This window comes from Paramisgurnus dabryanus, chromosome 6, assembly GCF_030506205.2.
Source record: "Paramisgurnus dabryanus chromosome 6, PD_genome_1.1, whole genome shotgun sequence".
Taxonomy (NCBI): Eukaryota; Metazoa; Chordata; class Actinopteri; order Cypriniformes; family Cobitidae; genus Paramisgurnus; species Paramisgurnus dabryanus.
The window spans coordinates 18,195,037-18,212,603 of record NC_133342.1 but is presented as its reverse complement, the minus strand read 5'-3'; the positions used below and the strand labels follow the sequence as shown (position 1 = coordinate 18,212,603).

Below are 17,567 nucleotides of genomic sequence, written 5' to 3'. Positions count from 1 at the left end.
TTCTTTTTAACAGAGATTCCAAAATTTTCTGAATTAAGGTGACTTTTATCATGTACGCTAATTGGAATTTATTTATGTAGCTATTTAAACAATTTAAATGTGTATATTTGTATTAGTAAACTCTAAAATTGTATTACTTATTAGTAACTTGTATAAGTTTACATGCAAATCAAAATTCACGTTCCATGTAATCTCTATATGTAACTAAACATGGGAAATATTAAATATCATGTTCGAAAGTAAATACCATGTCGCTTTTATCCAAAGTGATTTACAGTGTAATTATAACAGTGGCAGTCACCCTGGGGCAACCTGAGGTTAGGTGCACGCATACACACCAACGTGCATGCTTTTTTCCCTATTTCATTATGTTGGGGATAAGTCTATTGACTTCTGTTGTTTTCATACCGAGCTAATGATATTTGCAATCCTCAACTTTATCCCTAAAGCTCACATTTCAGATTTTAATGAAAACATCCTTTAAAGGCGAAGTGTGTGTTTTAAAAAAAAAACATTTTGGAAAAGGAAGTCGGGCCGACTACCAAAACACACTTGTAGCCAATTAGCAGTAAGGGTCGTGTCTACTAACCAACATCATTGCTTGGGTTGCGTATGTGTGGGGCGGGTCTATCAAAATAAGGTCCAGATTCTATTGGTGTAGGGGCATGTTTGTTAAGGTGATTTTAAATGTCAACATTAACTTTCAGAGATCATGCACCCCACCTTTAATATGTTTATAAAACCATTGTCCCCTAGGGCAATGGTTCTTACACTTTTTCGGTGTGCGGTGCCCTTGTGTGCATCTCTTCGTGCCCCCCCCCCCAAAAAAAAATTTATGAAATAAAACATTGTAAAACTAAGATTTTTAGTTGAACAAAATATTAAGTTAAACAATCGAGGGCTGTTGGTTAGTAGCCTTATTTTTCTGAGGTTTAATTACACAGAATTTATGATAAAACATAAACCCTACCGCATTAACTAAGTCGCCAAAAAAAAAAATTTGCTGCACAAAAGGCCATTAAGAAAGACGTGGTCCGTCACTGTCTGGATGATAACTAGTAGCCAGTTGATAAAACATCTCGCCACATGGCTGAAATGGTCCGTCAACTGTCTGGAGGATGATAAAGATAATAAAACGCGTGTCCGTGAGAACTGTAAGTGGGCTTATGTTTTGGGTTTATTTAAGCCTGTTATTGTATTAGTCTATAGTTCTTGCAAATTTAAAGTAATTAGCTGGTGATTTTGTTGTTTGAGCAACCTGCTAGCTAGGTTGCACGTGCCTGTTGATTCGATATGAGCGCTCTTGCTCACGTTATTTATGTGCATTATTTACATGCTACAGTAATTACATTACTAAGATAATGTAATTAATAGTGGGAAATAATAATTTTGTACAATCTTCGCGCTATCTATCATCGTTCGCCAGACGTTCTACAAATCTGCTTCAGTTGTGTTTATTAACCCTTTAGTTACACTTCATCACGCAGCTATTTTCGTTAGAGGTATCTGTTAAAACATTTAATTCATTAATAATCTAGTATGTGTTCATTTTCTGTCATAGTTTCTTCAAAATGTAGTTTTATTTGAGTGTTTTAAATAAAAATATTTTCATTTTCAACATGACGCGTATGCCCCGCCCATTTGATTACCTCGCCCACCTAACAACCCTACCACCTTAACTAACAAATTTTCTGTGGGAAACCCTGTGAACTAAGTTTACCATCCTTGTATAAACATTTGGTCCATGCAGTGAAGGCAAAACTTACACACACACATTTGAAATTACAGTATGACAGTTCAAGCATGTATGCCTAAAATTGCATCCCATTTGCATTCTGCAGGAGAAAAATCAGCTAGGTGTTTTAAAAGGCTAAAACACAAAGAGGATAAAAGCTTTTTTATGTGAATATGTAAAAGCCCTAATTTTGGAGCTCAACACGGCTTGGATGGCTTGCCAGACCAAAACACCTTGAGTTGAGCATTATACAGTCTGAACAATTCGCCCATGCTGATCCACAGTCTACCCGCAGACCTTTTCTCGGCTTAGCGTTGAGTTAAAAGCTCCGGTAATGTGGTGGACTGCAGTGGTGTCAAAGAACAGAGCCGCAGACAGTGGCAGCCCACAGCTTCTTCTGACACATCTGATAGGGCCCTAACAGAGTGATATACCAAAGATTGATGGTTCTGCAGAAGGCGAGACGAATTCTCAAAAGCCGGTCGGTGAGAGTAATGGAGAAAATTAAAAGATAGACTTCATAGAGCGGGGGGTGAAGGGAGTGCGAGGCGATGATGAGCTGGACGTAGAGTAATAACACGTGAATTGGATCGGCCTCTTGGACTGTTTGCGAGGAAGGAGCTGGTGGATGGAGAGAACTTCCTTTGAGATTGTCAGCGTGTGGTTGCTCATTTGTTTCCATCTGGTTGTTCAAGGTTAAGAGCTCTGCCTTAAAGGATTGATAAACGATTCTCAGGGGCCACGCTACAGACGCCAGATTCACCGTGGCCAATGGAGAGAGTGCGTCTAATTTTCTTTATCACCTTTCAGCTGTAATCTGCAGGCTGGTGTGCCTACTGACAAACACACACACACACACTGAGAATCATCCCAGCCCGTTTAACATTTATCTGTCAGACCGGGCATGTTTCTCTGTCTCTTTCTCTCTTAAAGCTCTTCCTGTCTCATTTTCTCGCTGTGTCTGAATGCGGAACGGCACGCGTGTTAAGGTTGGGAGCAGAGGCCATTCGTGCGGATTTTCCACAGTCTTATTACGCTCGCTCTCCGTTTTAGCTGTGAAGTAATGTGTCACGGAAGGAATATTGAAGATCTGCAGTGTTGTGTGCAGCATTCATATAGTCAGGGGGTCTCTTGGTATGGACCCCATTAACTGCTCTACCATCCACAGTGTTTCATTGTGGAGATACGGGTGTGGTGGATTGTTTACAGGGAAAAAACTGAGCTTTGTGAAAGCAGCAGATTTTGCTGCCAGACTGTTACATCAGCCATTTTCTTCAGAAAGAAACTGACTCACTTGATTGCAGCATTATAGCACATAGCCCCAGTGGTGCAACTAACTTTAGAAAACTAACTTTATCTAAGCTTCAGTGATTCATTTTTGTTTAAAATTTTTGGAAACATTTTTTTAAAGGTAAAGTGTTCTAATTTTTTTAAATGAGAAAATTATTTCTGTGGGGCGGTATAATATGCATTGACTAAAACAAAGCAATTAGGTTGATTTCCCAGTAGAAGTGTAAACACTGGGGTTGTGTCCGAAATCGCCCCCGTTATAGTTTATATATAGTATAGTGCACTTAAACAAGTAACTACAAACAATACTGGAAACAACATAGCACACTGTATAGACAGTTTCATTGGATGCAAGCATGTTGCCATAGTTATGTGCCTGGCCCGAAGTTAACTTTTCTATGCTGTTTATCTGTCTGGCTAGATGAGGGGAGACAGTGAGCATAGATCAACGCTGTGTGTATTTGGTAGCCAAAATGTAAGGATCTGTAGCCATAGGTGTCATTTACACTGGGGACGCTGGGGACATGTCCCCACCACTTTTTGTAATGGCTGATTTTGTCCCCGCCACTTTTTGAAAGCATTTGGTTAAAATGTTCTGAAAAATCAAGCGTACCAAGAAATATTAAAGGTTTATTTGCATAGATTAGACCAGCTACTGCAACCTTAAACCAGCTAAAACCAGCTACCAGCTTATGCTGGTCTTTGCTAGATTTTTCAGTAGGTTGGTGTGTTTTCTTTTACATATGTAATGAATTTCATTGTAATCATTGACTTAACACAGTTTTCTACAGTATGGTGCTTTGGCACTGTTCGGTTGAGCTGGTATTGCAGGGACTGTTACATGTGCAGTAGACATTGTTGAGTATTTTTGTGTTGTTGACTGGCACACGCTATGCCCATTTTTGATGCGCCGTTATTCAATATTTTTCCCGTCCTGCTGTAATGTTTTTCATCTGATGTTTGGTCCCCACCACTTTTCAACACAAACTGACGCCCCTGTCTGTAGCGAACATTGTATACATTCATTTTACACATTAAAGCTCAGTGTAATGGTTGATATGCTTTAGCTATGATTTAAAATAAGGAAATTTACTGTTTATTTATTTAGCTTGATATTAAAAATTCTCATGCGTGTCTCATCAGTAAAGCCAGTTTGGTAATTAGAAGTAAATCGTCATCACCTGCTTTCAGATGGAGCAGCATTTACTAGAGCCGTATTTCACAGAGAAGATAGCCAAAAGCTCATACAATATAGAAATTTCCACAATTATGAAAGCGATTTTGTGATTTTCTCTGTGAAATTTGGCTCTGTGTAGTAAATGCCGCTCCATCTAAAAGCAGCTGATGGCGATTTACTACTAATCACCAAACCAGCTTTCCTGATGAGACATGCATGAGAATCGGAGAATCACAGGCTTTTTTCCAAGCTCTAGAAGGACTGTTGTTATTGATTCTATGCCGATGTCGGAAGATACGTTTGGGACACAAAAGTAATTTTGTGCCTTCTAGAGGTCGACCGATAATGGATTTTACAGATACCGATAACTAAGTTGCTCCCTGTTTGCCGATAACCGATTAATCGACCGATAGGTTTTTTTTAATAGATACGGGATAGAAAACAAACATAACACTCAAAGTGAAACAGTGCTGAAATTGATTTCAAAAGTAATAAAACAACAGTACTGAACCATGAAAATGTGCTAAATGAAATAAATGTATAAATAAAAATATATTAAATTAATTAGATTAATAATTATTAAAGAAAAATACATCCGTGAAATACTCCCAATGGTAAATTTCTAATTACATAAATGTATATTATATGTGTAGTCTTTTGCTTTATTTGCTTTATTAACATTTAATGATTATCTAATCAAAATAACAAAAGATGTATTGCATTGATGATAGAATAGAACTGAAATCAGATTTTGATTTGTTGGATATGTTAACGTCGCCGACAGCTGCATATATTTTGTTTTCTCAAGTTATTAACTTAAAATATGGATAAAAGTAACGAGCTGGAAATAAACGAATGCAAATCGATAGTAATATCCATGATATTAAACATTTGGGTTGGATTTATCTGCGTGTATTTTTGTGTAATTGTTTGAGGTACTACTAATATTATTGTCCTGTCAGCCTTAACCATAATTTCAGGTCCCTGCTGTTGTTTCACTGCTAATTCAGCAAATTAATTACTTCATAATGATATGAAGCAATGGACGCACTCTGAAAAACTATCGGCATAGATTTTTTGCAGATAGCCGATTGTTCCACCAATGAACTATCAGTGCCGCTTGTGCTTCCGGTGTGAAGGCAAATAAATCCTGGGATTAATCCCAAAATCAATTCCGGGATGGGGACCTAGTAAAATTGCCGGGATCAGATATGGAACACGCCTTGTATAACCAAAAGGCAGGAACAATGCTATAATAGGTGCGTCATAGTGATGAAACATTTGTCTTAACAATGACATAGTTATTATGCAAGGATATCAGAGATCAGAAAGCTGCGTCGTTCGCCATCTTAATGGAGTGGTAGGCGACGTGGTAGTTTATGATTTAAAGTGCACCTATTATATTGCTAAAAAACAATGTTATTCCGTGTATTTGGTAAAATGCAGTGTGTTTGTGTGGTTTATGGTTAAAAACACATTATTTTCCACATACCATACATTTTTGCAGCTCCAGATATCCTGCCTTCCTCAAACGCATAGATTTTGTTCAAAACTCCTTGATCTGAAAAGCTGTGTCCTTGATTGGCCAGCTAATTTGTACTTGGCGAATTACCTGGATACCTTTGAAATCAGCTGGAAATGTGGCGCTCCTTACCATGTTTGAAAGATTCGGTTGCTGACAGGGGTTAATTTACAGGCTGTGGGTCAAATTATGACAATGTTCAGCTTGTCTACATCACCAATCCCAGGAAGTAAACTGTTGCCTACAATCCGTGTGTTTATTGTAGTCCAAGAAAAAAGATTTACGTTGGAAACGATACCTCGCATCCTTACCTTGGGGTTTGTATCTTTTGCATATCGTAGGTACTAATACACACTTACACAACAAAGGAAATGTAAAATTGTGAATCGGACAATAGTTGGTCTTTAATTAGAAAAAAACACAAGAGTGGAGTTATATAAGAGAGTGGAGATATATGACCGATATATGTCTCAACAATAGGGCAAGGGGCGGAGCATTTTGGAAAGCTGTTATTGCTGTTAAACTGTCATTATTTGTGCAATTACAGATATCACACCCTTCACCTTTAATGCACTTTTTCCCCTTTCATAGCCTGCACCCCAGGGACATTTAAATCGAAACAAGGCGAGGAATCTTGTATGCCATGCCCTCCCAATAGCCGGGCCAGCTCGAGGGCATCAAGTGTATGCCCTTGTCAAAATGGCTACTACCGTGCTGACAGTGACTCCCCGGACACCCCCTGCTCTAGTAAGTGATGTATTATCAGTGGCACATGTTAAATCCCGTAAAATTTGTTATAGCACTAGATGGTGCTAATTATATATATTGAAAAGGTCTCTTCTGTGCATTTTGCCACTTTGATGTATATTTTGATTAATGACGTAGAAAACAGCAAACATCAAAAGGTCATCTTTTTTTATCTTTAGCATGCCGGTTATCTTTTTCTTACACTATGAACTTGTGATTATGACTAGTTAGCTTTAGGTTTGTTGAGGGTTGACATATGATTTAACACATGGATACAATGTGTTGCACAAGCCCTTGATTAGAGAGCATTTGTGCTGTAGTGCAATAACAGTTTTTCAGTGTTTTTCATATTTTTGAAAAAGAATTGAATTGTGCTGGAAGTTAAAAAGGAGCCTTTTCTTTTTTCTTTTCAATAATTGTAACCAAAGTTTCCAATTCCTCGGGCAGTAGTGCTTTGAAACTTCAGCCCCTGGTTTTAATTAGTTTACATTTTGATTCATTAGTTAGAAATTGAACCCAGGCACTTTACACTGTAGCGTGCATTGTAAATCCCAATTAGACGTTTTTTTTTTGCAGCAAATATGCAAGGATAATTAGATGGTTTAACCAATGACAGAAAATTAAAGGTTGATCATTTTTAAAACTAGCGTCTAAAAAGGATAATCTGGTGGGATCGTTTATTATTCCTTGTAGAACTGGCGGATATGTGTTCTAATGCCCAAATAAAGTCATGTTTTTGATGCATTATTATGCCTCTCTAATGATGTTTTCCATAAGTAATATCACTTTATTGTTGTCTTCATAGCTATTCCCTCAGCACCTTTAAACGTGATATCCATCGTGAATGAGACTTCCGTGTCTCTCGAGTGGTCCGAGCCACGGGATTTAGGCGGGCGAGGTGACGTCGTCTACAACGTCGTATGTAAAAAGTGCCTGCACGATGGCGGATCGTGCGCCCGCTGTGATGATAACGTGGAGGTGTCTCCCCGGCGACTGGGCCTGGCAGAGAAACAGGCGGCAGTAAGGAATCTGCAGGCTCACACCCATTATAGCTTCGAGATTCAGGCTGTCAATGGCGTGTCCTCCAAGAGTTCATCCAGCCCTCAATACGCCACAGTCAACATCACCACGAATCAAGCAGGTGAGAGATTAGTTTCCTGGAGGATTGTCTAATACATTATTAATGTATATCTCTTTTGGTTTTCGGATAATCTTGTTTATCCATTGTTTAGACATGCATATTTTCCATAGAAATATCTGTTGACCTTTTATTTGTAGTACGCTTGCACTTGTATTGTCAAATGTTAATGCAGTATTATAGATGGATGCTCAAGTCTGAGACTTGGACTTGAATCGCATTTAAGTAAAGCCAAATGACTTAAGACTCGGCTTAGACTCATAAACAATGACAGTGGACTCGAAATCTGAGAGAAATGCAAGTCAGTGGAATGTTTTAATGCATAAAATTTTTTTTTTTGACTTTATTGTGCGATAAAAGCATCTCACACTATGCGGTCCTTTGCTCCTGCGAAGTGCCTGTCTGAGTCATTCATCCTCATTGCTTTGTTCTTATGATCTCTACAAATTGTGGTTATAAAAACAGATTTATTTCTGAAGAAGTTTGACTGAGTTAGAAGTACAGATATAAAAATAATAATGTAATTCAGTCGGTAATCCGTTAAATTCCTGCATTTACAAAGACATACTAATCTACTGTATTAGATACTGCAGCTTTGAGGTCACCTAAGTCCTAGTGTGCTTATAAAAGTTAACAACGTGAGCTTTTAACAGATAAACACATGCAGACCAAGTTATAGTTTTTTCTTAACTTAGCAATGCGATTTATAAAATACAGTGCATTAAATAAAAGACTATTGGAGATTACAGAATAGGTCAAATAAATACGTAGAAATTAATCAGTACAACAAATATCAGGTGTAGTCTAGATTAAAATCTTCCAGTTTGTCTTAAAAAGTTTACTGATACGATTTAGGGAAGTTGTTTCTAAAGATGCCGACTGGTTCATTCACATCTGATTGGTGAAGAGGATGATAAGTCTGGAAAGTCTGTCATCCAGTCTGCAATCAGACAGCTTTACCGAGATCTTTCAGTTCCTATTGATGTTTTTTAATACTCTCTTTAGTACTTTTTTCAAATGCAGCTTGCGTTTCAATGCACCCCCTAACATCACATTTCCATACTCAAGACATATTTCAAGAGCAGCACATACAGATGAGGTCTACATTTCGGCTGTGAAGTGGAAACCGGAGAGGCTTTTTCAAACACTCATCAACTAACTAAATTAGTTGTCAAGGTGATATCCTAATATTTTGAGTAGGATAAAATGGGTACATCCTGACCACCCAACCTGAGGCATGCTGGTTATTTTAGTGGCCGCAGATGCGCACACTTTCAAGCATTTTGTCCAATCAGATGCTCTTAAGTCACTTACCCGCACGTCTACTTTTGAGTAGCAATAAATTACATTTTAAAGTATATTTAAAGTATTATTTAAAGACAAAACATCTGTATGTATTCCCTAGAATGAAACCCAACAACCTTTTGCATTGCTAACACAATGCCTATGGGCTACAGAAACACAAAACATCATATTTCACTGCAACTATGTAGACTAAAGGCTATTGGCTATTTATAAAAGAATAAGGGTCGAGCCCTTTAATACTGTATGTCCCGTCCCAGCTTCTTCCGTCAAAGGACCGGCATTTTATAAGCAATCTTTACCAATAAAATGAAACTAACTTTTTCTTTCTTTCTTAACACCTACAGCTCCATCCGCAGTCCCCACCGTACATTTAATGCGGGCTACAGCTGGTACGCTCAGCCTCTCCTGGCTGCCCCCAGAGCGGCCCAACGGCGTGATCCTGGATTATGAGATCAAGTACCAGGAGAGGGTGAGGAACTGCTGTGCATCTAAATCAACCCCAACTGAAGAACTCTTGAACCCAAGCCAGATGACATTACACCAGGCACCCAGCACGGGTTTAACTGGCTTGAGCTCAAAGTAGCCTGACTCTACTTAAAATGGAGTACAATAGAAGAACAGATGGCCACTAGTCAAAACTCAATGGATAATGCTAAAAAGACTGAAGCTTAATTTGTCTGTAGGATTTACTTGCGGCCATGTGTTTGGATGAAGGAGTTAGGCAAAGCTTGTCTTATCCAATATGTGTGATCCGTTAATTGCAGAGAAAACCGTTCTTAAAAATAACAAGTCTTATATCATTTACTTTTAACAAACCTTTTGTCTATGGTCTTTATTTTTATGTAAACTCTCCCTTTAAGTACTGAAATGTTTTTGTTTCTTTTCAGGGAGAGTCTTTTTCTCATACTGTCACTGCCCAGCATACTTCGGCCAAGGTTGAGGGTTTAAAGGCTGGTACGGTGTATGTCGTGCAGGTTCGTGCTCGGACAGTAGCTGGGTATGGACGCTATAGCAACCCGGTGGACATCAGTACAAGTCTGTATGGTAAAGACATTTTACATTTTTTTACACAAGCACATCATCATTTACATGTAGTACTGTAATCGTCCCCAATGATTTTGTGAAAAATCCTTATAATGAACGGGTACTGGAGCACTGAAACTTCAAAAAGGATACAAAAGTGCCATAAAGATATAAAACTTGGCCATGCAAGGATAGGCATTGTATTAAATACAATTATGTACTACGTAAGACTTGTTATAATATATAAGATATAATACAAAGCAATACAATACCTTCTGAGAGGAACAGAGTGAAATTGAAGTTATTAACTGAAAATCGTGTATGTGCCCTAGTTCTCCTTGGCACATTCATGTAAAGATGTTTCATTTCTGAATATATAATTTTTCTGTCCGTTATATATATATATATATATGTAAGTATGTAGTTGAGTTGGTTTACAAAATAGTGATAAATACCCTCATTTTCACTTTGGATTGAACTGTTCCTTTAACTGTGAGCAAGATTATATTTTGGATTTCTTGATATGCTGGTGTATAAAAAGAACTTGATTTGTTTCATAGATGATCCAGAGCGGTCAGTACAGGACCTGTTGCCTCTCATTGTTGGCTCTGCCGCTGCTGGATTTGTGGTCATCCTTGCCATGGTTGTCATCGCTGTTGTTTGCCTCAGGTAAAGATGAATAATGAACACGTTATCTGTAGTTCAGGAATTAACTGAATTGTGAAAAGTTGCGCTTCTGTAACTATTGGCGCTTTTCCATTGCATAGTACCCCATGGTTTGGGTTGGGTCAGCTTACTTTTGGGGGCTTTTCCACTGGGTGCAGTACGTAGTACCCAATACTTTTTTCAGTAACACCTCGGTCTGGGTTACAAGCGACCCAAGCTGATACCAAAACATGACGCGAAAACACCGTAGATCAATGATTGGTCTTAGAGAATCGTCACTACCAGCATCATCGCTATAATGTAAAAGATTAACTTTACCTTCATGCTAGCTTGCGCTGTCTCGAGTAAACCTGTTGTCATCTGTGCTCTGCTATAAGTTCCCAAATGCCCTTTTAGCAATGAAAAACATCCACAGGTTGAGAATCAGGAACACCATAACAGTTTTTTCAGACTTGCAGTTTGAGGCGGCACATTCGCTACGCGCACGTCCGTATATATGCTTAAATGCAACTTAAATGAAGCTCAGCGGAATGCGTCAACTGACGCCACGGGTGTTTATACAGAAAGTAGTAGTACTAGTGATAAACGCGATGTGCACACATCTATTTGTTGTGGTCAATTTTAATTTTGTGGCGGACTGAGAAATAAATAAATGTATGGGAATGAACAACAACGCTCTCACTTGTATGATGTCAAAGCAGTAGGCATCGCAAATATTACGACACGCCTATAATCCCTCCCAATCCGAAGTGTTAATAAACTCGATGGAAAAGCTAAACCAAGCCAAAGTCAGGTGAGCTGACCTGACCTGACCCAAACCAAACCATGGGATACTATGCAATGGAAAAGCGCCATTTGTTCCTATATCTCAGTTGTTAGTGGATTGCGTTACTACTTGCGTGTACTAATACTAATATTTTTTTTATTTAAAAAAGCATCTTTCAAATACATGAATGCAAATGTAAAAGTTACATATGAGAACAGATACAGATGGTGAATGATAAAAGATTATGTTGACTTCCTGTTTTATTTATAACTCAGTGGCTGCGTCAAAAACCGCATACTGTGACAGTACGTACTGAATGAGACTAAGTACCTTTGCTGACAGTTAAAACAGTAGGTACTGTATAGTATGAATCTTGTATAGTATGAATACTACATACGCCATGTTGATACATTACGTGACATACGTCGTCATCACGTCATGTCATACCAGCGCGAAAACAGCCGCATCGCCGCTTTCCACCATTTCCTAATATGACGACGCCTCTTCTTCTTTGTTGGATATCTCCTCTCCCGGGGCATCATGGGATAGTGAAGTGTCTGTCGTATGCACACTTCAAAATCTAAGTGGAAGTAGTAGGTCATCCGGGTACTTTTCGCCTATTGTTTTTGGAATTTGAACAAACTGCTCGCCTACTGCTTATTGCCTACTATATAGTATGGAAGTAGGCGGTTTCGGACGCAGCCAGTGTTTGTTTTGTTTTGCAGTAAAAATGCACAGGCATCCATTAAACAAGATAAATGTACAATATCTTAAAGGGATAGTTCGGCCAAAAATGACATTAAACCCATGATTTACTCATCCCCAAGCTGTCTGAGTTGCATATGTCCATTGTTTTACAGACAAACACATTTTCGGATATTTTATAAAATGTTTTAGATCTTTCAGTTGATTAGATCTTTGCCGCCATCTTAGTCGCGTCCGCATTCAGGAGAGACTATTAGCGTAGTGTACGCACTTTTCTTAGTGACGTATGACAAATTCGGAGGGCGGGGGCACAGAGCAGCAGCAGAGTAGCCTCCGTAGGCTGCGTAAGCTCTCATCCTGAATGCGGACGCGACTAAGATGGCGGCGCTACCTGAAGGTATTTATTTTCGTTAATAAAGTTTTAAATATGGATATTTCTACAACAACACCGCGCGGATTACCCTCAGAAGACCTTTGTTTATCATCCTTGAGCCGTTTGGATTTAATTTGTGAAGGATGGACGCACTTTTTTTGGACTTGAAGGTCGTGGACTATGGGTGGACCCCGTAACATTACATTTAATCAACTGAAAGATCTAAAACATTTTCTAAAATATCCGAAAATGTGTTTGTCTGAAAAACGATGGACATATGCAACTCGGACAGCTTGGGGGTGAGTAAATCATGGGTTTAATAGCATTTTTGGCCGAACTATCCCTTTAATAAGGAAATAAAGTTATTTCTGAAATAAGGTCTTTTTTGTTTTAACCGTAAATCCCAGTTTAATTTTATAAAGCAAGAAAAACTAGAAAGTAAATATGGCCAATATTGATTTAAAATGTAAACTTTAACCAAAAAATGTATTGTCATCCCAATTCTTCAGTACTTTGTATCTCGCAAACTCAACAGGACAACAACATTTGATCAAGTAGGGACCTTTAAAAAAAAGACTTTAAACCGTGTCCAACTTCACATATTTATTTGAGTCTCACAAGATGCTCATTTAAGGCTACTTCACACCAGAGTGCAGACTGGGACGTTGCCAATCACTCCCAAAACGCCAGAGTGCCACTGTGTCTATTTGACACATTCTCCTTGACTGCGACCGCCTTATTGTGCCAAAGCAACTCCTCCTCTCTGCTTCAACCTTTCTTCTCTCTCATTCATGCCGTCTTCGCTAATGTGTTCATTGTGTGCAAGTGTGTGCCAGAGCATCATTCTTTCCCACTGACATTTAAATTGGAGATGAGATGCTAATTAGCAGCAGGCGTCATTGTTAGCACAGGTCGTGAGACAAAGGGAATTCCACACATGGTGAATTCCAATAGGCCCCTTTGCTCCCGTTCCCTTTCAGTCACGCTACTTATGCAGATCTAGCGAAACAAAGAGTTCTTAATGAGAAGGCTGAGATTTAAATACACTGTCTTCAGATACTTGATGCAAGCACAGATTGGCATGTATGTTATTTATTCCCTAAACTTAATTGTTAATTGAGTTTAACTTACATTTTGGCTCATTTAAACCATGTAATGGAGGATTTCTGGTCTTAACAGTACACATCATCACAATGTGGCCCAGGGCGTAGTTTTCGGAGAGGATGGGCGGAGATAGTTAAACTAGCAATTAAACCTGGAACCCCCCAATGTCTATACAATGATTAATGAAAATATAAGTACAGGTGACACTTCAAACCCCAATGTTCAAACCAAATCTACGACAATGGTGGCGGCCCAGATTTTGGATCCTGTATACTGTATTTCAGTTAGTAGTAAATGGCAAGAATTCCCTCTAAGGGTGTGATATTGCGCATTTAGGAAGTGAAACACACTCATTATGGGTTCAATTTTAGATTTTAAACAAGGTTTTTGTGCAATTTGAGGGACATAATTGGTGATTGAAGCATATGAAATACCTAAACTCTCAAAAGTTCTCTTTCACAATTTGTCCCAGTTAAATTTTTTTTTGCCTGCGCTCTGTGTAAATCCAGACAGAAGCCAGACTCTCAATATGCATATTATCTGGTTACAGACGGCAGCGTACTGGCTCGGAGCTGGAGTACACTGAAAAACTGCAGCAGTATGGTGAGTAAAACTGCATCCTGCTTTTCATTAAAGGGCAGAAACAGAATGAATCTGAATATAATACAATAATGACTATTATATTGATTGTGCATTTTGTTTAATTACAATAAATTAGATGTGACCGTAGATGTTGTATGGTTGAGCAAAAGTATACAAATCACAGGAAATAAATAGAAAATGTAAAAATTATATTACATTTTAGTATCCCCAGGTGTTAAAGTTTATATTGACCCTTTCACATACGAGGACCCGAACGAGGCAGTTCATGAATTTGCCCGAGAGATCGACATCTCATGTGTGAAGATAGAGGAAGTAATTGGAGCAGGTAAACACATTTTTGCATATTATGAGGAGCTAAAACAAAGCCAGGTCAATTGTGGTACTTGCAAAGTGGTTTGCAACCCAGCTAACAAAACTGCAAACAATGGGCCTGATATATTTAAAGATCAGAAAAAGCTAAACTGAATCAAATTTGAACTCAAAAAATTAAATACAATTGACTGGATACACCTACAATAGAGTCAACATCACAAAATATGGGAATGATTTTTGCTAAACACAATTGTTTATAAACTTGTAATATATTTGTGATATAAAATGATATTTATAGCCAGTGAGTGATTTTTCAAAGGCACACAATGCGAAACTCATCAAAACATGTACTTAGCCTGTCATGAGTGTGGCTCGTCATGTCAAAATACGAGCCTGCTGCAGACGCTTCGAAAGGGTTTATGATAAAAAAGATGAGCATGTTTGCCAGATACTCGCTTAATCTCATGTGTAATCAGAGTTTAGTGTGAAGTGAGTGTCTTGCGAGTATTTTGTGAACATGTGTGTGCAGCAGGCACGTATTGTGACATGACGCATATTGGTTCACGTGACACACCGAACACATATTTTGAATTTGCGCCCCTCTTAAAGGGACATTCCACTTTTTGGAAAATATGCTCATTTTCCAGCTCCCCTAGAGTTAAACATTTGATTCTTACCGTTTTGGAATCCATTCAGCTGATCTACGGGTCTGGCGCTAGCACTTTTAGCATAGCTTAGCATAATCCATTGAATCTGATTAGACCATTAGCATCGTGCGAAAAAATAACCAAAGAGTTTCGATATTTTTCCTATTTAAAACTTGACTCTTCTGTAGTTACATCGTGTACTAAGACCGACGGAAAATTAAAAGTTGCCAGTTACTAGGCAGATATGGCTAGGAACTATACTCTCAAATTGGCGTAATAATCAAGGACTTTGCTGATGTAACATGGCTGCAGCAGGCGTAGTGATATTACGCAGTGCCTGAAATTAGTCTCCTTGGTTACTTTCAATATCAGGGGACTATTTTCAAATGTTTAACTCTAGGGGAGCTGGAAATTGAGCATATTTTCAAAAAAAGTGGAATGTCCCTTTAAAAGAGAACTCACCGGCCGCCACTGTTTGGGTTGCAAACCACAAGTCGAAAACCCATTGCTTTGAAAGAAATTTTAAGATTATTTAAATAAGAAAAATGTTTTTCATAGTTTTAATATCATCATATTCATGAGAGTTTATAGTGAGCTTTTGCTGTGACTAACCGTATGCATGCTGCTTGCTGCCTTCACCTTTATCTTTTATTGTTTCATCCCTGTGCTTTTTCTTTTACAACCTCAATTCCCTCCATCACTTTTCACACACTCGCCTTCTCTTCCTCAGGGTCCAGACCCAAAACTCCCACAGCCCTTAAATTTCTCACTCCTCCCTCTCCGCAGTCTGGCCCTAAACTCCTCACTCTCCCACTCTCTCCATCCGCCCCCTGCCTGTTCAAACCCTAAACCGTTGCCATGCATCTTATTCTCTCTAGTGCACTTTCCTCATTCCTTCTTGTTCTCTGCCGTGCATCACGTCTTCCCGAAAAGATTTTTTTTTAATCCTAAACTCAAACCAATAATCCTCCCTCACTCTCCCTCGCCCCCACCCCCACTCCCTCTCTCTTCTTCCTCTCTGCGTATTCAGGAGAGTTTGGGGAGGTGTGTCGGGGGAGGCTGAAGCAACCCGGCAGGAAGGAAGCAACAGTGGCCATTAAGACGCTGAAGGCGGGCTATACGGAACGCCAGAGGCGGGACTTCTTGAGCGAGGCCAGTATCATGGGCCAGTTTGACCATCCCAATGTCATCCACTTGGAAGGAGTTCTGACCAGGAGCTGTCCGGTCCTTATCGTCACAGAGTTCATGGAGAACGGAGCTCTAGACTCCTTCCTCAGAGTAAGATCATGCTTGATAGATTTTTTTATGTAGTGCATACAAAGTCTGACCACTCATTTAAAGTCAATACTTGATTATATCAAACCAAATAGAGGACTCTGCCAACTGGTCGCTTGTGCAGTGAACTGAACAAATAAGCAAATGATAATTTACTATGTCTAGCACTCATTTTCCTTTTAGCAAGGACTACTAGGCGAATGTTACATTATCAAATTAATATTCATGAGCTGATAAGGATTATAATGTGGGGGCACTTATCAGCTCATGAATATTAATTTCACACTTGTCAGATCGTTTCTACTCTCCTGAATTTAATGTCAGTAAACATTATGCAGTACTAGCTAACAAAAAATACATTTAAAAAAATTGACGTGTTTTATGTGACCTTTAGCCACCAACTCATGTCAAACTCAATTCCTTTCATGATCTGATAAATTCCCGCCCCATACTTTTTTTCTCATTGAACATCCTGTTTCACTCACACATCACATTACAGAAATAACATGGGTTGCGAATGTTATTTTTTTGTTGACTTTAACTCCATTTCCCCCCAAAAAAAGTGTGGCCAGGAAGAAGTTTTTCAAGCTGTCAGGGAACTTGATAACCCTTCAGCATGAAACAATTATTCGTGGCTCTTTAGAGAGATCCCTGGTTCAAGCACCTTTTACTTGTGTCAACATCTGGTTTTCCAAAAAACCTCAGCAGAATTTTTTTAAACAGTTTGCACCACACAAACCTTCAGTAAGAGTTTAAGGGACATTCCACTTTTTTTTGAAAATATGCAAATTTTCCAGCTCCTCTAGAGTTAAACATTTGATTCTTATCATTTTGGAATCCATTCAGCTGATCTCCAGGTCTGGCGGTAGCACTTTTAGCATAGCTTAGCATAATCCATTGAATCGGATTAGACCATTAGCATCGCGCTAAAAAATAACCAAAGAGTTTTGATATTTTTCCTATTTAAAACTTGACTCTTTGTAGTTACATCGTGTACTAAGGCCGATAGAAAATTAAAAGTTGGGATTTTTTAGGCAGATATGGCTAGGAACTAGACTCTCAAACTGGCATAATAATCAAGGACTTTGCTGGCGTAACATGGCTGCAGCAGGCGTAGTGATATTACGCACTGCCCGAAAAAAATCCTCTTGGTTACTTTCAATGGCAGGGGAATATTTT

The 17,567-nt window shown here is 38.8% G+C and overlaps 1 protein-coding gene across 1 annotated transcript in view; it reads left to right on the top strand.

Moving 5' to 3' along the window:
* Positions 1–17,567, top strand: part of ephb3a (eph receptor B3a) — a 37,018-nt gene that overhangs the window by 7,549 nt on the left and 11,902 nt on the right. The window contains exons 5-12 of the mRNA XM_065269363.1: positions 6,316–6,471; positions 7,277–7,612; positions 9,259–9,383; positions 9,802–9,958; positions 10,498–10,606; positions 14,102–14,154; positions 14,357–14,479; positions 16,144–16,391. Coding sequence (XP_065125435.1) covers positions 6,316–6,471; positions 7,277–7,612; positions 9,259–9,383; positions 9,802–9,958; positions 10,498–10,606; positions 14,102–14,154; positions 14,357–14,479; positions 16,144–16,391 — 1,307 coding nt within the window. The remainder of the gene's footprint in view (positions 1–6,315; positions 6,472–7,276; positions 7,613–9,258; positions 9,384–9,801; positions 9,959–10,497; positions 10,607–14,101; positions 14,155–14,356; positions 14,480–16,143; positions 16,392–17,567) is intronic.